Source organism: Calypte anna, chromosome 5A, assembly GCF_003957555.1.
Source record: "Calypte anna isolate BGI_N300 chromosome 5A, bCalAnn1_v1.p, whole genome shotgun sequence".
Classification (NCBI taxonomy): domain Eukaryota; kingdom Metazoa; phylum Chordata; class Aves; order Apodiformes; family Trochilidae; genus Calypte; species Calypte anna.
In genome coordinates, this window is record NC_044251.1 from 2,859,241 (window position 1) to 2,881,783 (window position 22,543).

General features: G+C 40.5%; 2 protein-coding genes across 2 annotated transcripts in view; both read left to right on the forward strand.

Moving 5' to 3' along the window:
- Window positions 1-9,254, forward strand: part of LOC103534357 (cytosolic phospholipase A2 epsilon-like) — a 30,402-nt gene extending 21,148 nt beyond the window's left edge. Inside the window, exons 13-20 of the mRNA XM_030451812.1 lie at window positions 157-379; window positions 1,560-1,674; window positions 2,716-2,853; window positions 3,803-3,910; window positions 5,870-6,061; window positions 6,363-6,529; window positions 7,933-8,116; window positions 9,037-9,254. Coding sequence (XP_030307672.1) covers window positions 157-379; window positions 1,560-1,674; window positions 2,716-2,853; window positions 3,803-3,910; window positions 5,870-6,061; window positions 6,363-6,529; window positions 7,933-8,116; window positions 9,037-9,254 — 1,345 coding nt within the window. The remainder of the gene's footprint in view (window positions 1-156; window positions 380-1,559; window positions 1,675-2,715; window positions 2,854-3,802; window positions 3,911-5,869; window positions 6,062-6,362; window positions 6,530-7,932; window positions 8,117-9,036) is intronic.
- Window positions 9,255-12,757: 3,503 nt separating this feature from the next.
- Window positions 12,758-22,543, forward strand: part of LOC103534356 (cytosolic phospholipase A2 epsilon-like) — a 40,168-nt gene continuing 30,382 nt past the window's right edge. The window contains exons 1-2 of the mRNA XM_008500301.2: window positions 12,758-12,784; window positions 14,920-14,992. Coding sequence (XP_008498523.2) covers window positions 12,758-12,784; window positions 14,920-14,992 — 100 coding nt within the window. The remainder of the gene's footprint in view (window positions 12,785-14,919; window positions 14,993-22,543) is intronic.

The following is a 22,543-nucleotide window of genomic DNA, read 5'->3' on the forward strand; positions in this document are numbered from 1 at the left end:
TTGACTTTTGCCTTTAGACTTCCATTTCTGCTCAAAGCTCAGAGGAGAGTAACCTTAAGATAAAACACCACTTGCCCAAAGCTATGTGAAGTGTATTTCAAAAGTGTCTTCTTCATTTCTTTTCTTTTCACTTTCCATCATGTTTCTTGTCTGCAGGACAATGACAAAACTGTATGAAGATGCTGAGTGGTCACGTAACGATCTTGGAGAAATAATTATCGAAGCTCGGAAGCAAGCAGCCAAGTGCAAGAAGGGGGCTTTTTCCTTAAGAAGTCTGAGAAATTATTACAGAGAGCTGAGCCAAAGGACCCAAGCAGGACATAAAACATCTTTTATTGATCTCTGGGGGCTCATGATTGAATCCATGTTAAATGATGGGGTAATGTCTACATATATCTTTTTTTTTCAAAAATTTGGTGACTTGATATTTATGACCATTAACAAGACATTAAAACCTTAGGAAGAAACACCAGGCCTATAGCACTGAACTTGGAATGTAGGTAGAAGACCACTTATATACTTTAAATACTTGGATTCAAAGCATGTATCTACACTGAAACACAAAGTCACAGAAATGCTGGGACTGTCTCTAAGGGAACCAGCATGCTAGTTATCTTGATAGCTGTCCAAGAAATTTTTGAGGTTCTTAGGTGCTTTTTATGGTCCATTTATGTCTACACTGCTACAATATTTACATAAGCTGCAGTCATACCTTGAATGCACCAGGTCTACCCCATGTGTAGTTACTGCACTTTACTGATGAGAAAGATCCAAAGCTCCTGAGACATCTTAGCTACAGAAATTGTGATTTTGCAGGTGCATTTCAGCTGCTTTGGATTTTATTTCTCATGGCCTCCTGTTCCTAATTTTGATGTAATGGCATAAACAAAACTTTCAGTGTGATCTAGCAGACTGATGATGGCTGGAGGAAAAGTTATTTTATTTTAGATCCTGTAAGCTTGGTATATATTTTGTCTAGGTCAAACAGATAAAATGAAACACGCTCATTTCATATCCTATTTCAGAATGTGCATAGGAGAATTAGCTAGGATTTAATTTAGATTAAGAATACTAAAAATCTCCATTTTATGTATAAGATAAATTGTTAGCATTGGACAGCTCATGCATTTTTCTTGGTGCATGTGAACTTTAAATTTAAACTTTGAAAAGTTAAAAAAAAATATTGTTTAGATGGGTCATTAACATGCTGCCTTCAAGAACTTAAATGTTCAACATATGAAGTATGTGCTAACAGCTCAATTACCCAGATCTAACTGTCACTATTTTTTTTCACTTACTTATAGCAATGTAAGGTTAGAATAGCACCTGAAGTAACTCATTACTATCATTGTATAGTGACTGTGGAACACTGCTGCTTGTCTTAAATATTATTCCTTATCCCATGGTTTTGCTTCCCTTTGTTATTAAAGCATATGGAAATAATTTTACAAGGAAATTCTGGAAAATTACATCCCATATTCAGACTTTATAAGCTGATGTCTATAAGGAACTAATTATCAGCTGGTTTTGTTTGGTTTATTTTTCCCTCCCATATCCAGAAATGCCACCACAGACTTTCTGATCAACGTCGATCAGTGAATCGGGGTCAGAACCCACTGCCCATCTACCTTGCCCTCAATGTCAAGGACAAAGTTGCCACCAAGGATTTTAGAGGTAATGTTTCAATTCTGACAAAGACCTATATTTTTAGCCAGGGAGACAAACCATGGGGATAGTGTGAATAATGATGAATTGTTTTAAATTCTCACTGCAAGCCAGGAGAAGACCTGTTCAAAGATGTAAAGAGTAACTGGGCAGCCACAGGTCAGACAGCAAGAGTTCAGTATATTGTAAGACCTCCTGGTATGTAAGTGTGAGTGGTCAGATATTAACTTCAGACTAACAATGCATTATAGAGCTGTGGCACTGTCTCAGAAACACAATGAATTCTTAAGGAATGTTATTCACTGGAGTTTTGAATTTCCTTAAGGTGTGTTTTTCATGGTTGATTAAAGGCAATTGAAATAGCAGACAACCACTGTTCTTGTCCACTACCCTTAAAAAACTTTCCACTAGCTAGATGGAAAGGAAAGGAAAGGAAAGGAAAGGAAAGGAAAGGAAAGGAAAGGAAAGGAAAGGGAAGGGAAGGGAAGGGAAGGGAAGGGAAGGAAAGGAAAGGAAAGGAAAGGAAAGGAAAGGAAAGGAAAGGAAAGGAAAGGAAAGGAAAGGAAAGGAAAGGAAAGGAAAGGAAAGGAAAGGAAAGGAAAGGAAAGGAAAAGGAAAAGGAAAAGGAAAGGAAAAGGAAAAGGAAAGGAAAAGGAAAAGGAAAGGAAAAGGAAAGGAAAGGGAAAAGGAAAAAGGGAAGGAGAAAGGAAAGGAAAGGGAAAAGGAAAGGAAAGGGAAAAGGGAAGGGAAGGAAAAGAAGAAAAGAAAAGAGAAAAGAAAAAAGAAAGAAAAAGAAAAGAAAAGAAAAGAAAAGAAAAGAAAAGAAAAGAAAAGAAAAGAAAAGAAAAGAAAAGAAAAGAAAAGAAAAGAGAACAGAGCCTAATGTGCAGGCAGTGTGACAGCTGGTTCAGTGGCAGCTGTCAGCAGGGTTTGCTTAGTACAGGTGCTAAGCCAGCTTGCCTGCGAGGGCAAAGAAAAGTTTATTCCATGTCTGTTGACTTGACTGTTTTTTAGTATGGAATCTAACATTGCTGGTGTGTGTGTTGGCAGAGTGGGTGGAGTTCACCCCCTATGAGGTGGGGTTCCTGAAGTACGGAGCCTTCATCCGTTCAGAGAATTTTGGAAGTGAGTTCTTCATGGGTCGCCTGATGAAGAAGCTCCCTGAGTCCCGGATCTGCTTCATGCAAGGTGACTCCCCAGCCTAGGGGACAGACAAGATTTTATTAAATAGACTCATGATTCTGGAAAGTAGTCCTTAGAAACCTGTTCTGCATGTGGCAGCAGAGGTACTGGGTCAGTCAGATGAAATCCAAGCCTGTCTCCTGAGACTCTCTCAAACGAGGTTTTATAATTTCATAGAATCATAGACTGGCTAGGGCTGGAAGGGATCATTTAGTTCCAAACCCCCTGCTATGGGCAGGGACATCTACCACTAGGTTGCTAAAGGCCCCATCCAGCCTGGCCTTGAACACTTCAATGCAGGGGGCATCCACAACTTCACTGGGCAACTTGTTCCACTGTCGAGCCACCCTCAAAGTAAAGATTTTCCTCCTAATATCTAATCTAAATCTCCCCTCCTCAGGTTTTAAACCATTGCCCCTTAAAATTAAACTAAAATGACAAATATGTTGTGATGAACCCCTGCTTTTGTGATGAACCCACTATTTCTTATAGCTTAGAAAACATTTTGAAAGTTTGAAATCCATGCCACTTTGTGGAAGTTGAATGAAATGCTGAGCAGAAATTAATAGGGGAAGAAAGAGGGGAAATTGTGGAAGAAAGAGAGGAATATAATTGAAAATATTTCTTCATCAAAGGAAAAAGGAAAGAAAATGAGGAAAACGGCAATGTAAAATTAAAAAAAAAAGAACATATCCCAAAAACTAAAAAAAACCAAACAAACCTGTTCCAGGTAAAACATGGCAGAAGGGGAATTGTTTTGAAATTCCTTCTGAAATAAGGTTGCCTTCTGAATCAGCTATACTATTGAAATAGATGTATGGACTTCTGCAAACAAATTGATAAAAACACTATAAAGTTAGAGAAGAGCTGCAGAAGGAGCAGAAAGCAGTTTTCAAAAGAGCTTCCTCTGTGCGTTTACCTCAGCACTACTCACAATATCTCTCCCACATCCTAGGAATGTGGAGTAGTATCTTCTCCAAAAACCTCTTGGATGCCTGGCATGCAGCTGACAATTCAGAGGACTTCTGGCACAGGTGGACTCAAGACAGAGTGACCGAAATAGGTAAATTTCAAGTAGATTTTGACTTATGGCCTCATTCCCCCAGGGCTCTGTGACAGGAGAACTCTGCTCACATTTCTCATCTTTTGAGTTTTTCTGTCATCCTGGTGGTCTTTGCTTCAGGGTACACACTGGGAAAATCAAATTGTCTGATTTTACTGAGTAGCCAGTGCTCTGCTTAAATGGTGAGATTTTTATAAGAAGGAAACTGGGAAAGGGTACATAAAGTAGTCCCTAAAGGATTGTGTTTAAAAGGCTTGGAAAGAACTTCTTTCTATGAAAAACTATGTCAACTATTTGTTATCCAGAGAGAAAACTGAGTCTTTCCATTCCAATATCTATTCACACAATATCTTGTTCAATGCCTCCCCCCTTCAAAATCTGACTGAACTGAAGGATTTAGTAGAGGTCAAAAGAGGTCAATGTATTGGAGCTCTGTTACACCATCTGAGAGAAGCAGCTCCTTACTGAAAGATCATTCCTTGAAAATTCTCATGAGTATCTTCATGTTAAAATTCAAGCAAAGCCAGATTTCATAGTGAACAGACCTGGGTTATAAGTGGACTGTGTTAAACAGAAAGATACCACAAACTCTTATATTTGGATTTATACAAATTACTTGCAAATTTGTGTTTAATTTGGTTGACTACACCCAAACCAAGCTAAACAAACTTAAAAAAAAAAAAAAATTATAAAATATTTAGTTTAAAAATAAAATGTTCAATTTTTTCTACTCTTTTAAAAATAAGATTTGAATTTCACATTTAGCCTGAATGGAATCTAACAGAAGGAATCCCATCAAATGTATAAATAAAATTATTGTCCCTATTGGTTTGGTTTTTTTTTTTTCACTTGGAGAAGTGAATTACTTTAATGTGTACCAAAACCATGTTGTTTTATGAGAAAAATACTCCTTTAGTCATACAGGTTTTAGAAAACAAAAATAGGTGTCAGGGTTTAACACTGGCCCGGTGATTAAACCGAATAACAGACGCTCTCTATTAATCTCTCTCTCCTTGATAGAGAAAGGAGAGAGAATAAGGGAGAGAGACTGATGGGTTGGAAACTAAACTACACAACTTTAATGAAACAGTAATGATAAATAGGTAAAATTACTAAATATATACAAATATACAGGAAAATGGAAACCACATTCCTCCCCCCTCTCCCCCAATAACTCTCACGTCACCACCGAGGCTGCAGGGCAGCCCTGGGGAAGTCCAGGCTGGAATCCTGGAGTCGGCAGCAGTCGGGAACTGGAGGCAGGAACACACAGATATGGGCTGGGATGGATCAGGAGCACAGGCAGACGAACGGACGGGATCCTTCCAGGATGCCGGGTGAAGGAAGGGAAGCAGGAAATCAGGAAAAGATCTGGCTCGGCCCTCGTGATGCCTCAAATTTATACTGAGTGTGACGTATATGGGATGGAATACTCTGTTTGGTCAGTTCTGGCATCTATCTTGTCTGTTCAAGACAAGAACAAGCCTCCCCAAAGGAGGGCTCAGGTGGGACTTCTGTATCCTCCTGGACGGTAAAATGTTTTCCTCAGAGCTGAGCAGTGCCCTTGGCTCTGCACACCAGTCTCTAGCAGTAACTATAAACATCAAGTGTTATCAGTCCTAGAAACACACACTGACTGAGAAACTTGCTGTTAATTTCAGCAAGTGCAACTACTTACAAGAGATTTAGCTAAAAGCAAAAGTACAAGACAGAAAATCACCTTTATCCTGGTCCAAACCAGGACAATAAGTTCCTATATTATTTAAAAAAAAATTAGTGAGAATTCACAGCAGACCACAGGGAAAAAATAGCACAATGCTGAGAGCTTTAAACACATGATTATGATTGGTACAACAGAGTCACTGACCCTTTTTCCTCTTTGTGCTGAGCCTCTTCTTAGTTGTTATAATTAATTCTTATTAATTATTAATTCTTATAATTCAGCTGCCATATCTGTAGAGGAAGAATCCGACTTGCCGGAGAAGCCTCACGAGATGCCCACGTGCATGTCCACCCCTACCAGCAGCATCTCCACGGCTCTCCGGGATATCCTGACGGATCGCCCTGCTGTCTCCAAGTACCACAGCTTCCTGAGGGGCTTCCAGATGCACAACGAGTACATCCAGCAGGGGCATTTCACAAAATGGAAAGGTGTGGGCAGTGCTCCTGCCTCGGTGATCGTGGGAGCTGGAGCGGGGACTAGGATGGGGTGGGGCTCTGCACACGTGGAACATCATCTGCTGAGCTTTTGGTGCAGTTCATGGGTTTGGAAGACAAAAAAACCCAACAAAAACATGAGTGGAGAGGCTGAAGGGAACTTCAGGATTTCTGCACCCTATCCTAAAGGAAAGGGAAAATCCTAGGTGGAGGGGCACTTGTGTTCCCTTTGCTTCCTAAGTTGACAAATGCCTTTCTGCAGTTTGCTAACAGCTCTGAATCTTTTACCCTTTAGACACTTCCCTAGACGCCTCTCCTAATGAGCTGAGAAACAACTCAGAGCATCTGGAGATGGTGGATGCAGCTTTTTTCTTTGAAACCAGCTGCCCACCCCTTATGAGACCAGAGCGGAAAGTGGACGTCATCATACACTTAAATTACACTGGTGGATCACAGATCTTGGTGAGAAGTCTGAAAACTGTCTGCTTAGTAACAGCTTTTCCTTTGCTTTCCACAACATTCAGACAGGTGCCTGTAAAATATGGAACTTAGTGGAATTTAGTAACATGGTGTTTCCAAACCTTAGAAGAATGGAAGTTCCCAGAGGGGAAGATATCTCTATTTTTCTCCAACTATTTTTGAAATAGCTGTAAGTGCTTCACCAATGAAATACAGAACAGCACAGTTAACTTCTGTTACAGCTATATATTAGGTTTAATAGCACAGATATACCAGGGAAAACTTTGTCTGTGGTTCAGATACTGAATTTAATCTGAGTTTTACCTAAACATATAAGGTTTTATTTGTCTTTCTACTTTATATGTGATTTTCTAGCTGTCTAAGAACAACCTAGTGAGTGAAGAATTGTTTTCTCTTTACTTTAATCTCTTTTAATAAATACAAATTTTCTCCTTAAATAGTGGGCTTGCAGCAAGGTATCAAATGCATTTACTATGTGTGCAGAAATCAGCTTGGTTAAAATGGTTATACAGATTTTGAAAGTGATGTTCACCACATAAAAAGACAGGTTTAGACTTCCAAATAAAACTTGTAGTTCTAAGATGTCACTGCAAGGCACCACAGAAAACACAAGGTTCACTGATTAAGGCTTTGAAACTTTTTCAAGTGGAGGAGATTCTCATGCTGTTCTTACATGCAACATTAAAAATATTTGTCTCTGTAATGTAGCTGAGAAAGAACATATGTAATAGCATAAGCTACTTTTCTTTCTTGTTCTCTGAGGTCTTTTGGAAACAATTAATTCAGTGTTTTGTTAGATAATTTAACAGAGTTGGTTATCCACAAATGAGCTTTCTGATAAATGATTTTAGTGTTACATTTTGAGGTCTAAAATTTGTTATCTTGCAAGAACACTTGATTTCTAAAATTCAAAGTTATAGAAATCGTGAAGTTGATCTCAAAGCCTTTCTAAAGTCTGTTGCAGTCAACTCACAAGTTAAACTGCTCTGCAGACAAATAATCTGACTGTGAATCTTACAGACTGGGACCACAAATTTAGGGGGTTTTATGTCTACATTTTTCTGACTTAGTTCTTTAATTAATGATGCTCTAGAACATGCTTTGAATTAATATTAATCTGTTCCTAAGTTATGTTCCCATTTTAGGGATGTGCCTTGGTACATATTTAAACCTTTTTGCCATCTTGATATTGAATGTTCTCCTTTAAGACAGTTTCCAAACAGCTCTTCAGGCAAGAGAAAAACAGTCCCTGGGGCTACAGGTCTTGGCATTATTGCTGACTGTCCAGCACTACCAGTTTGTTATGTGCAACTTGGCTTCACTTGCATCCTGATTTTGGGTCTCTTTTCTTCATTCCTTATGCTGTTGCTGTTGGGCATCACCAGCCCCTGAAGCAGGCTGCCAGATACTTCTCACAACAGGAAATTCCATTTCCCAGCATTGGACTGAAGGATGATGAGAAGAACCTGGAAGAGTGCTACGTGTTTGATGGCACAGACACCCCAGGAGCTCCTGTGCTGCTTTATTTTCCATTAGTGAATGATACTTTCCAAAAATATGTAGAGCCTGGTAAGTTACAGTACCCAGATAATTCTGTTGATCAAATGAACTTTCTCACAGCCTGGGTATTTTTCCCTCATCCCAGTACAAAAATCCTTTGTTTGCTTATTCCTAGAAGAGAACGTACTGCAAAATGCAATGACAAAAACTGCAAAATCAGGTGGAATCCTGTGCATAATATTAGTTTGAGTCTTGGGGCAATTCAGTGAAAGAAGTGACATGTTCCTCAAGTAGAAGAATGGGAATTAATTTCTCCTTGTGATCTCTAAAAGTTTATTTTAGAGTGTAGAACAAAGCATATTTTTCAGGTTATGTGTTTTTATGACAGTCAGATCAGGACAGAATTAGCTGTACAGTACAGCATGGTTCTATGAAGGGCCACTCTGCTTTCTATTTGGGCTATTTAATGTGTTGTTGGAAAATCAAAGCACTGGTAGGTAAAGTCATACAGCTGCTGTGTCTTTGTGGGCTAGTATTTGAGATGCAGACTTTGAAATTCTGTTTTCCAAGGCTACTCATATTCTACTTCCTTGTGTCCTTTATATTGTTCTATTCCTTTTACCTTTACTATTTTTACTTTTAACTTTACTTTTAGCTTTACATCTACTAGCTTTACCTTTACTATTTTTACTTTTAACTTTACTTTTAGCTTTACATCTACTACCTTTACCTTTACTACTGAAGAACCAGCAGACTTGAGCATCTGTAACCACACAAAGTGACATGCCAAGAGCAGGCCAGTAGAAGGTGCTGGTTGCAATGGAATGGAGGTTTAGTGACAGGTTTCCAAAATCCATTTTCCAGACTTTATAGCACTGCTCTTCATAGCAATTACATCTCTCTGAAATATTTTTGTCACTGTCTTTCAGAGTACTGTAATTCCCTGGGGCTGCACAAACATTGTTGGTTTTTTTTTTCCCCCTTGACAGGCATGGCACGTAGTGCAGATGAAATGGAGCAGGGCAAGGTTGATATCTCCGGTTTCTACTCCCCGTACTCAACGAAGGAAGTGTCACTGAAAGCTGAAGATTTCAACAAGCTCCTGAAGCTGACAAACTACAACATCATGAACAATGAGAACAAGATTCTCTACGCTTTGCGCACGGCTGTGGCACGGAAGAAGCAAGCTCTGAGCCAGCCAGCATGAGCACATTGCTGTGCTTAAACAGCATTTTATTCTCCCTCACCAACTATTTACCACAACAGCACATATGTGATATTCTTGGCAGATGCTCTCTCTTTCTAGCTCAGTAGCCCTCTCAGAAAAGACAACTTGAAGTATTTGTTTTGGAGCCATGTGGTTTGTTTTACTAAGCAGTAGCTGGTTTTTTGACTCAGAGTTGTGATATCCAGCACAGTAATCTGTGTTGTTAACACAATCTCAATAGGAGCTTAAGAGGTGAAGATTCAGCTTTGTGTGATGGGGTAGCAGTTTTAGCTCTAGGTCCCTGCAATCTCCTATTGTTTTGGTAGCTAGTCACTAGTATTTTTCATCTGCAAAATGAAATATTTTTTCAGGACCATCAGTAGCAAATCCATAAAGCTTTCTTCTGACACAGGTAGTGACCAAGTAGTAGTAGCAATTTAAACAATTTACTTTGTTTTACTACCTTCAATTAAATGATATTTTGCCTTATAAGAATTTTGTTTCCCAGGTGTTTGTTTTGGTTTTTTTTTTTTTGGTCATGAACTGTGGTGAAATATATATATTTTACAAAAGATAATTAGTTTTTGTTGGATATGCTTGAGTAGCCTTTTAGGTCTTTGATAACATCTATTCTTATCAATTAAATCAGACATGAATTTGTTATGAAGTACCATTGCTCTTCTCTACTGTGTTACCTCTTAGATCATGTGTGTGCACTGCACTTGTCTCCCTAAAGTGCCATTTAATTCAGCATCATCTCAAGCTTCTTTAATGTAGTGAATTAAAATATTATTGAAAAAGAAAGCATGTGAAGGGGACTGCAAGATATAAGGTAAGTGCCCACACGGAATCATACCAGAGAAGTGGGATAAGATACCAATGTCCTATTTGCATCACAGTTGTTAAAAAAACAGGACATGAAAAATACAGCTGCTAGGTATGGGAGTATAAATTAAGATTGTATGATTGCCATAGTCCAACCAGTAATTTGAAAAGTGCATTGAAGTGCAGTAGCTGAGGTGGAAAAGCTCATTTATACACACATAGCATAGGACAGTAACAGCTCTCAAACACCAGTGCAGTTGCCAAACAACAGAAGGAGAAAAGCCCATCCTGGGAATGCACTAAATGATGCATGCACACAGCTGATAAAGGACTTAATGACAAATATATTAACAAAAAGAAGCACTTCTCTTCAAGCTGTACAGGAGAGAGGTTTGTAATGCAAGAAACAATTGAGTATAATTTCCAAGAAGCAAGAGTCTTGTCCACCGAAGCAGGGAACTTGATCAACCATCATACCTAAATGTGGGTATATAGCAAAATAAATATCTTGTATTTCTTCCTCTTCAGCTAATGAGACATTTCATAAGTAAATCCATACTGTAAATCCATAAGTAAATCCATAATGCCCCTCTGGAAAGTTTTACTGATGTTATAAAAAAGATATTAAAAAAAAAATTTAAAAAAAAATGACTGAGGGAGGTGTTTTGAGGAAAAAGGAACCTACTCAAACACACTAAAAGCCAAGAAAGGTGCAGCAGGGAGACGTATGTAATTTCTGTTTCTAGTGTCAGTCCTTCCACATAGGCAAGTTACCACAGAAAGACAAGTTTCTTTCCTACAACCTGAGCTGGTTATGAAGTTGGGTTTTGCTCTCTTTTTGGTCACAGTGCCAGAGAACTATTCTGAAGGAAAGGCAGGCACTGGCACCTGTTGAGTTTGTCAAAGGCCAGCTAGGATGTTCCTCACCTCATTGTGTAGCCTGGTATAAAAGAGGTAGCCAAGAGCTATAGAGGAGTCTTTTGTATGGAAGGTGCATACAAAATTTCAACCTTATATTCTGAAATCCTGTTCACTGTTTTATCTGAGAAGCCAGTGATTGCCTCAAAATACTAAGGTACCTGAACTGTCAAAATGGTGACAGAATCCCTAATGCCTGGCAGAGAGGGTGTCATTATATTTGTCCAAGGCCTCCTGTGTGCAAAGACCTGACTGTTGCATCACCTTCTCAAAGTCTTTAGGCTCCTGAGTCTGAGGTCTGTTGCTTTTCACTTTTTAGCTCTTGGCCCTTGTTTGTGATTTTTAGGTCAGGATTGGGAACTCTGCTTGATTTTGCCTGTAGACTTTTTGATGGTAAATTGTCTACACCTGATCCTGGCTTTACCAACCTCAGGATGCTCAGAAGACAAATATTCCTGAGAAAACAAAACCACTTCTCCCAAAATCCCTCCATCAGCCTGCTCCACCTTCCATATGCCCCTTGTCAAAGTTTGTGAGGCACCCTGATATCCCAGCTAATCTGAACTGAAACAGAAACAGTAGTTTCCCAGACATTGGCACTGAGTTTTGGGGTAGTGGTTCCTTCATTTGCTGTACATTCACACTTGATGTCTTGTCCCAGATGCCTGTGCAGAGACAACTGCACATTATTATGTCCACTTGGCAGCCAGTGTCTGGGATGGAGCTCCCTGCAGCTCCATAACTCTGCAGAGGGAATCCCTGCAGCCTGCACCCCTTGGGCAGGAGGGGCAGTAGATACCTAGAGATTGCTCCCCTGTTTTTTTTCTTTGAGTTATTCAACAAGCATTTTTTTCACAGCTGTTCTGGTGTCAGCCAGTCATTCCCTGCCTGCTTTTCTATCTCAAAGGAACACTACTCAGGGCTTTTTGGAGTTGCATTTTGTTGATGTTTGCAGTTTTAGTTGTGGGGTTTTTGGTGGTGGGGTGTTTTTTTTTGTTTGGTTTGTTTTTTGGGGATTTTTGTTTGGTTTTTTGGTGGGTTTTTTGTTTTTGTTTTTGTTTTTTCTTTACCTGTGAACAGACATCATTCTTCATAGTCTTGGTGCTACCACAGCCCTTCATCCCCAAACCAGACTTTTCCAGGGAATGGCTCAGGAAAAACAGTTCAGCTGCTGCAGAAGCTAAAATCCAATTCAGGTTCATCTACTTTCTGATCAGTTTTTCTCAGTTTTGGCATAAATAACTATCAGTTATTTGTCTGATGGAAAGTTTGCTTTGGCAGACACAATGGGAATGTTATCTTCTGTTTTTTCCTACCTCTTTCATTGGAGGTGAGGGGTATTTTGTCCACACTACTTTTGGTTGTTTATTGGGGTGCTGTGTGTTTTCCTCCAGCCTCCATGGAGCTGCTGTGATGTTCTCTGATCCGTGCATTGCTTTGGCTGCCAGGTCATAGGTATCCATGCACAAGAACTGTGTGTCATTGATCGCTTATCTTGAACTTGATAATAACTCTTGGCATCTTTGTGTGTACAGCCTTACCCCAACACACACCTCTGGTGTTGGCAAATTCCCTCCCCTTCTCTCTCTTCATGCTTTCCCTTTCAGGCAAGGAGGAAGGTGGGGCATGGGTAAGCCACTTGCTCCTCAGCAGGTCCCTCCTTAAAGTTTGCAGAGGTGCTTCATGAGTCAGTAGCAGCTTTTGCCTCTAACACTGAAGTGCCATTCACACCATCTGACTTGTATGCAGCTGGAAGCAGGATGGGCTCATACTGGAGTTCTCAGGAGGTAAGGTTGTGACAATTCAGGCCATAATTCATCAGGAGATGAAGATGACTGAGGTAGGTTTCTCACTGGGATTCTGGTGCCTGGAAAAGGACTTGGGAGCTGCTAGTCCAAATTTCTGTGAGCATTTGCTTGCTTATGTCAGAAGGGCTGAGAGCTTTGCTGATATATCCTGGGGAGGCATTTTTGGTAGTGGAGGGAGGTTCAGCCACAGTGCATGATCCACACAGAAGGTGGGAAACAGTCTGAGGTGTCTCACAGGAGCTTGCTGTGGGCTTGGGGATGAATCTGTGGTTTAATGAAAGCATTTGATAAAGCTGGGCTCTTCCACAGTGCAGAATCCAGGACACTGACTAAAAATAGTGATTAATGATGCACACAAAGATGGTCCTAGTTTGATATTTGTGCGTGACTGACACCCAAGAAAATCTTGATCTGTCTTTTTCCATAGTATCTGAGACTAATTTTTCTTCCTGTTACTTTTTTTGTGGATCATAACATGCAGGGAAAGCCCTAAAACTTCTTGTTGGGCTCCAGAGTGTCAACATACTCTGTTCTCTGCTCTGAATTTAACCTTCTGCTTGAGTATAAGCAAGTTATTTAATCATTCTGTGCCCTACTTTCCCTCTGTAAAACTGAGATTATAGAGCCTCTCTCTATAACATGGATGTATGTACCTCAAAGGTAGGATCCCCATGGCTGAACAAATAAAAAGCATGAATATCTAAGAAAACTGTTTAAAGAAAGACTAAGAATCTGCAGGTTTATCCTTTTGAAAGGAAGGGAGAGTAATGAACACATTCTGGCAATAGGCTCTGTGTGGAAAGTATGGAGCAAGGAATGGGATTGTCCTCTGTGCTCTCCTGCCCTAAACCACTGGGACAGCCTCATGAGGAACAGTAAAAGTTGAGGCTTTTGTGTGTGTTGGAAAGAGCTGGGGAGCGTGGACAGAAGAATTATTCTGTCTAGAACCTGAATCCAAGTAGAAGACATTAAAACAGGCCCTTCTGTTTTGGAGTGAGATGTAAAATATCGACCAAGGTCAGCTTACTCTGATTGAAGAGTGGTAAGGGAGTTTCTACACAACTTCTCAGCTGGGTCACTTCCTAACTGGAAAAGGAAGAGGAGAGACATAATCCAGCTGAAGGGATTTAACCTAGTCATTTTGCTAACAGAAACTGAGAGAGGGATTGAGTAATGACTTCAGTGAAGCAATAGCTAAAGGTTCAGGTAGTAAAAACCTGCAAGAACTTATAAATTTTTTTAGCTTGCCTTTTTTTTGTCTTCTGTGCTTGGCATTTTTCCTTTTTGCCATTGTTCAGCACCTGGATGGGGTGGGGAAGGTTCTTTAACATCTCTTCCCAAGGTGTAGTTCCTGCTGCATTTGTGCTGGTGGCATCTCTGTCACTGGGCAGTCCCGTTCTCTTCTGGGATCGTGGTGCTTTTCCACACAGGTCTGCAGCACTGTGATTACAGGATTTACCATAGATTAATTCTGTTTTATAGCAGCTCCTCAGATCTTCTCACTCTCCTCTTCCTGACCACAATAGATAAACACCTCATAATCCTTCATGTATTTGCTCTTCACCATTTCTGGGAAAAGTCCTGATAAAGATTTTAAATGGAAAGTTTGAATTTTTATTAAACAGAAATAACTGTTTAATGAAAGAAACATCTGCCTTCTGTGTGAAAATTCACTGTTCAAGAGAGCTAAACTTATTTTCTCTCTGTCTACAGATGTTCATGGGAGGTGCTTCTCAGGCTAGCTCCATCTTTGCTAGCTTATTTTCCCAGTTTAATTGTTATTAATATTTCTATTTTAACATTCTGTCATGGAATGCAAGCATTAATTGTATTTAAAACCATTTTACTATTGTTATCCATTTTACTGTTATTTATTCCATCAATGCCATATATACACTGAGAAATATTTCATCTTTTTCTTAATTTGTTTTTTTTTTTTTTAAATCTGCATGGTAATGATTTTAATTTCCAAAGCAGGGCAAGTAGTTTATCACCCAATTCTTTTGCTGCACAGCTTTGAAAATTGCAACATGCAGTTATGGGAGGGCATGTTTTTTTTTTATGAAGCATAAGCAATTTAAAATTCATGTAGGTAATAACTTCTTTTTCTGCAGAATGAAGAATGCCCATGCTGCTCTCTCTCTGTGAAAATCGTAAGAATGAGAAATCTGAGAAAGGCAGATTTATGTGAGTATCAGAGATTTCTTTCCAGTTCCCAGTAACTCAGTTCTGAAAGCAGAGAATATAAGCAAGAACTGTAAATTATGGCTGTGTATGAAGTGTCACCATGGTTTCAAATATTGATGCATATTGGACTATTCTTAGAATACACTTTTGTATAAACAACATCTTTCTGTTTATAAAACTCTTCCTATTAGTATAAATATCAAAGGTCTCCTGTGTGGTACTGCAAAGTATCTTAACTGCTCACAAGCTTCAGAGAGAGTTTTGCTGAACAAATTCACCTGTTAATTCTCAGATGCAGTTTTAGATGCACTGAGGTAGAGTCTGCACATCTGTTTCTGGACAAAAAATGCCAGTACTGATGCTGAGTGCCTGCCAGAGCCTGGGGGGTAAAGTGGAAACTTTGATCACACCTTCTAGATGTGGCTTCTGTTTTACAGTCAGCAGAAATACATGCAGATCATATCATAGAATCATAGAATTGGCTGGGTTGGAAGGGACCTCAGAGATCATCGAGTCCAACCCTTGAACCACCGTTGTGGTTGCTAGACCATGGCACTGAGTGCCACATCCAGTCTCTTTTGAAATATCTCCAGGGATGGAGAATCCACTACTTCCCTGGGCAGCCCATTCCAATGGCTGATCACCCTCTCCGTAAAGAAATTCTTTCTAATATCTAACCTAAACTTCCCCTGGCACAACTTAAGACCCTGCCCTCTTGTCTTGTTGAAAGTCATCTGGGAAAAGAGCCCAACGTCCACTCGGTTACAACCTCCTTTGAGGGAGTTGTAGACAGATATATCTGGATTCCTATTAACATTAAAAAAATAAAAAAATAAAAAAAGATTTTACATCTTATTATCAATCAACATTTTTTTGTCTGTCAAATGTTTTCTGAAATGTATTAGAACACCAGATTTTCAAGGAAAAACTATTACCATTGAAATGCTCCATTGGTTGAATGGCTGGAAGTGGAAGTAAAGGGAAAATAAGCTCATCAGTACCTCAGGCAGGAGAAAGTGAGCTGCAGGGTGACCAAAATACCTGCCTCAGAGAGAAAGAATAAGGCAGAAACAGAATGTAAAGGAAGTAAATAGGAACCTTTGCATCTTAAGTAAGACTAAATGAACTTAGGAAGAGGAGATTACTGTTCAGTTCTCGTTTTTCTGCTGTGGAGCCCAGCATAGGATATTGCCTTTCTTGAAAACAGCACATCTTGCACAGCTTCAGTTTCCTCTTTGTTCAGCTCAGTTTCCCTTTGTCTTTTTGATCTCAGCTGAGCTCTTTTCTGGCATAAATGACACCAGCTTAAAGCAATGCTGAATCTTACCTGACAGCCAATAACATCAAGATAACCACCCACAGAGTTGATAACCAAACATCTGTTTCTGTCCTTTAAATCAGTGATTCTTTTTTTCCATTTCTCAGGATTTTATAACAACTGGAAATCACAGCCTTTTCATTCCTTAGGCCCAGAGAACTCCCAGAAATTCATAACTATTTACATTAGCTGCTTACCTTTTATTAGTCTTCATCCTGTGGATTCATTTTGAGCTGATTATTGACTGCCTGAGCGCAGGACTGGAGCTGGATCAGTGGAGATTTGTTTCCCAAGCCAGATGGCTTTGCTAGCAAGAGCCAGAAGAAGCAGTGCTAGGTGCAAGGGTCTGAAAGGAGCAGCTTTGTCCATTCCTCATCTTACTTCTCTGTCTTTATTGTGCAACAGGGCACCACATTTTTATTTTCCATCTGAGAATCAGAGCAAGCTACCTGTGGCACGGCAGATGGGCAGTGAGGTTTTATCTGCACAGTCCCTGTATTCTCTCTCAGAGCACTTAATTTAGTCAATGGAGCCATGCCAAGTGGTGTGATACACACCAGAAGAAGTGAGACTTCATTAAAAAGCATTAAATTGAATTAGAAAAACAGTGTGAGAGTGTAGTAGGAACCTTCAGATGACCCTTCTATTTTTGACAAAATGTTATGCAGAGAGGTTTTAACACCTGAACAGTGAGAGGAGTCTAAAGAGGAAGAGATCCAAAGGCACCTGTTCAAAAACTCTGTCATTGAGGAGAGAGGTTTTGACATTTATATCAAAGTTCACTGTGTAGTCTGTACCAAGTTCAGAGTGATTTAGGGTGAAATGCATTTATGGGTAGTGAGACAGCTGGAGACTTGGCTGCTTTGGCAGGGGGGTTGGGCTCAATGCTCTTCCAATCCCTAACATTCTGTGATTCTGTGATAGTACTTGCTACTTGAACGTAGCAAAAGTAATTTAAGAAGAAAGTAGAGATAATTATTTAGGCCTAGGTATCTGTATTTCTGTAGATATTTGCTTTTCCAGGATAAGTCTTGCCTCAGAACTGATTTCATTTTGTTATATTTTTGTGGGGATGTATTTTTCATGTAATTACTGTATTTATACAAATATTTGTAACATTTAAAATGTATTAGGCTCAAAATATATTTTTATTTTCCAGTCACATTTGTTTCAGTTGCTATTTCTGTACCTTTCAGCTGTTAAGAGAGACAGAGATGAGAACAAGGAGGTGAAAGATGGCACAGAAATAATTCAAACTGCAAGAGCCAGCTGTGTTGTTTTGGTGGAGTAAAATTGGATCATTTTTCTTCAACTCTGGCACTGCACAGCTAAAATGTTCTCCTGGTGCAAAGGGACTGCTACCCACAGTGTCCATGCCTCCTTAGATCTTGCACAGGTCATGTAATATATGACTCAGTTTCTTATTATAGGATAGCTCTGGTAATCATCTATAAGCATCATCTCCTGACCTTTCTCCTTTGTATTAGACAAAGGGTTGTATTTAAACATGGTGTGAGCATAATAAGAAGAATCAGACTGCTAATGTTTGTTGAAATCTGATAGGAATAAGGCTTACTCATGAAGCAGAATAATTTGTTCCTACATTGTATAGGTTATCAGGCAACTACAATCTGAGTAGTACCTATCATTCCCAAGACAGCAGCAATTTCTCTTTCCATTTCTGAACATGTTTGAATCCCTCTTAATTTCCCCTGTCTAAAGTTTTAAGAATAGTGACACCAGACCAGTACTAGGTTACCAGTACCAGGATATCCAGGTCCTGGAGCAGGTCCAAAGGAGGGCAACCAGGCTGGTGAAGGGACTCGAGCACAGACCCTATGAGGAGAGGCTGAGAGAACTGGGGGTGTTCAGTCTGGAGAAGAGGAGGCTCAGGGGAGACCTCATCACTCTCTACGACTCCCTGAAAGGAGGCTGGAGCCAGGGGGGGGGTGGGCTCTTTTCCCAGGCAACTCTCAGCAAGACAAGAGGGCAGGGTCTCAAGTTGTGCCAGGGGAGGTTTAGGTTGGAGATTAGAAAGAATTTCTTTCTGGAGAGGGTGATCAGGCATTGGAATGGGCTGCCCAGGGAAGTAGTGGATTCTCCGTGTCTGGAGATATTTCAAAAGAGCCTGGATGTGGCACTCAGTGCCATGGTCTAGCAACTGCAACGGCGGTAAAAGGGTTGGACTTGATGATCTCTGAGGTCCCTTCCAACCCAGCCAATTCTATGATTCTATGATTCATCTGGATTGACAGTAATACCCCCAGGATTGCCCTATAATAAATGTTTTTGGAGTAGGACAAACACTGGAGTATGCTTTTCCCCCCCTCACTCCTTGTCCCCCAGTTCCTTTAGATGCTCCCTATAAGATTTTTTCTCCAGACCTTTCACCAGCTTCTTTGGACTCTTTCCAGAACCATAATGTCTTCCTTGTAATGAGGGGCCCTAAATTGGGCACAGTACTCAAGGTGCAGCTTCACCAGTGCCAACCACAGGGAAACAATCAGCTCCCCAGTCCTGCTGGTCACACTGTTCCTCTTACAAGCCAGGATGCCATTGGCCTTCTTGGCCACCTGGGCACACTCCTGGCTCATATTCAGCTGCTGTCAACCAGCACCCCAGGTTCATTTTTGCCAGGCAACTTTCCAGCTACTCTCCCCCAAGCCTTAGCATTGCATGGGGCTGTTGTGACCCAGTTTTTTATAGAAGCCTTTGAAGGCCCCTTGAAGCCACCTTTATACAGGGGCCTGTGTTTCATAAAATCACAGAATCATAAAATTTTCAGAGTTGGAAAGGGCCAGTTCTATCCCCCCTGCCAGTGGGACACCTCCCACCAGATCAGGTTGCTCAAAGCCCTGTCCATCCTGGCCTTAAAATCTTCCAGGGATGGGGCTTCCACCACCTCTCTGGGCAACCTGTGCCAGTGTCTCGCCACCCTCAGGGTGAAAAACTTCTAAATTCCAATCTAAATCTCCCCTCCTCCAGTTTGAACCTATTCCCCCAGTCCTATCACTACTGACATCCTAAAAAGTCCCTCCCCAGCTTTCCTGTAGCCCCTTCAGATACTTCAAGGCTGCAATAAGGTCTCCTCAGAGCCTTCTCCTCTCCAGACTGAATAACCCCAACTCTCAAACTTTCTTCTGTTTAACCATGGAGGTTTCTTGCTGGAGAGACTTCTCTGCTGACCAAGTATCATTGCATTTCACTCCCTGCATGCAGATTATCCCAGGAATTAGGAACATGCTGTGGAAATCTTCCCTTCAGTCTGGCTGCCCAGACCTGCCTTGCTGAGAATGGTCCCTTCCTTGCACACCCAGTCCTTGCTGTTCCTGGTTGTTTCATGGGCTTTTGGGTGAAATATAAAATAGTATCCCTTATATACATGAATTTCATGGAAATATTCCCTTTAGGAGTAAAGAAAAGAATTTAAAGATGCTGTTTTGACCTACTTTGTATCTAGCAAAACCCAAGGCTCCAGCAAGCTTTTCCTGGAATGGTATAGAGCTGCTTTTTTAGTTTTGAAAATGCTCAGCCAGCATTCTCATGAGATAAAGCCTTAAGCCAACCTTGAAGTTTTGCTAGTGTTATATCTGGGACTTGTTAAATCTGAGTCTTGCTGTTGTGTAACAACAACACTTGGGAGTTATAGCAAACTCCCAATACTACACTGGCCATTGATTTTGAAAGTTGGAAAGCAGGTCTGTTCCTTTGTTTTCCTTATATCCCCTAAATCCTCTGTAATATCATCACAATAACCAATTCCCTTTCCTTGCCGAGTTCTCCAAAGGGAATTTTTGTGTGTGGAGAGGTTGGATTGAAGATGTGCAAGCAAGATGCTGCCTGTACCTCTTCTGACCTTCATCTGTGACTGCAGGAGTGGTGTGAGGGGCAGCAGCATCCTTCTTGCAAATAGGGCAGAGAGGAAGCATGGGCAGTACCAGCAGGCAGCTGGCACTGGTGCTTTAGATCCCTGAAACAGGAATATTGTCACTGATTTTGCCATAGTTGAGAGAAATCCTCTAGCAAAAGAGGACTTGAGGGCATCTCATCTGAGTTCCTGATGTTGTTGGCTGCCAATCCAGGCTCCGTTTGCACTGGTGGAGGGAAATCCTAAAAGCAGCCCAAGACAAATGTCTGGCAATAGGAATCTGAACAAAGCCAGGGAAGTGGTGATGTGGATAGATGCCAAGTTGCGACAAGGCCTGTAAACAAGGATGTCCTGACTGGTTAAGAAACTGAAACAAACAAGTATAAAAGCATCTGTTAATTACCAGAAGCTCCTCCCTGTGATGTCATGTCCTGAAGAGGGTCTTTTCTTACTGTAATTGTACAGTGATTAAATCAATATCAAGATCTAACTGCAGAACTACTTAGGCACCTGTCAGAATGGAGCCTTGGTCCTGACTGATGTTTGCATTCATAAAGTTATAACCACAGTTATTAATCTGAGTAACAAATTAACAGATAATCTCAGTTAATACGATGTGAATCAACAGTTGCAATTGCTAACAACCTCTTTCCATTCAATCTGCTATTTGCTTTTATCCACTCATGTTACCTAACCCTGCTCTTACTCTTCTTAGTTCATTGCTACTCTCTAAATACAAACAAAATCCACTTTCCTTCAGATTACCCATTTTGTCTTCTCTAGTCTGAGAGTTTATTCTCAGGTTTTTCCCTTCCTCAAGTGTTTCATGTATTGTTGGCAGAAATGCCCAGATGGGGTGCATTGTATAGAATGCAGTACGTACTGAATGGTACACAACTGCACTGCACTGTGTACATGATACAAGTGTGGAGATTAAAAGCCTCCACTGTGTGTTCATAGCAGCACAAGCTGCAACTAAAAAGGCCAATGCTATCTATAATCAGGGAGCTCATGAATATTTTCCTTGTATAGGGATCTTGGTCAGGGCACCGCCTTACAGGTGTGGAAATAATTGCATCTCTGCTGCTGGGTTGTGTGTAGGTACAAATGCATCTTCTTGCAGCCCTGCTGGCATCTGTGTCCTTCTGTGTACAAGAACAGAAAGCTGCTCTGGAGGTTACAGATGTTGTATGATGTGTATGAGTTCCTCCAGAATTCTAGCATAACTTTGAAGAAGATGAGTTTCCTCAAAGTTTAGTTCCTTGTCTAAAAAAAACAAAACCCAAAAAGGATTCAGGAAAGAGATAAGGAGCCCCACAGGGGCATTAGGAGCCTCACAGGAAGATTGAGAGGATGATGTGATTAGTGGCTGGAGGGTGGTGAAAGGAGTCAGTGGCCTTAGTTGGGTGTTGGGCTCATCTCTGTTTCTAAGGCAAAGATGAGAAGGTGCTCGACTATTGTGCAAGCACAGGTGGTATTGCAGGAGTTGTCCTTCACTGAACAGGGATGATCTTAAAAACCTTTTGTTATTGTACTGCAGGTTCCTAGTAGGCTTCATTATTGTCTTGTTTGGAGGAGGCTTCTAGCTAATATAGGGTTGAAAGAGGCTTTTAAATGTTTTCTAATATTTTTATGTGTCTAAACTTGTTTTAAAACAGGTTTGGAAAGGGTGGAGGCAATGGAAATGAACAAGGGAGAGGCTTGGGTGGAGAAAAGAGTTTGGAATGAGTGGGTGATGATGGCAGCAATCTAGAACCACACAGTCATTTGAGAGGACACAGGGCCATGAAGCAATTTGTGACTCTTCTCTGCAGTTTGGCTTTCAGATCAAAGGCAGTGGCAGACTCTGCTCAGGTTTCCCAGTTTTCACTCAAAGTTTCAGCAGGCTTGGACGGATAGATGTGCAAGAGCTGAGGCACATTTCATGAAGTTCTATGCTAATAAACAGGACAAGATTAGCAGACAGTTTCTTTCAAAGAAACACATAAGTAAGTTCAGCAGTTGTCAGCAGATAATGAAGTCTATGCTTTGATTTCTGAACAGCTTTTCTCCATTTTCAAATGTGTAACACCTCAGCACATAGAAAACTAAGCTAAACAGTGTCTTTTCCCATGCCTACAGTCTCTCAGGTCTTCTTTGATGTTAATGAACCTTGGCATTTTTTGTCATCCTTGATAAAGACCACATTTTATGCTATATCCTGATGAATATTGCACAAAGATGTATCGAGTTTAAGCCCAAAGTATATTTCACTTGACACAGAAGAGAGACCACGAAGTGAATAGCAGCAGGTCTGTGTTTACAGCACTACTAATTTTTGTGTGAGACTTTCAAAGAAGTTGATAAATAATATGAAGATTGATAC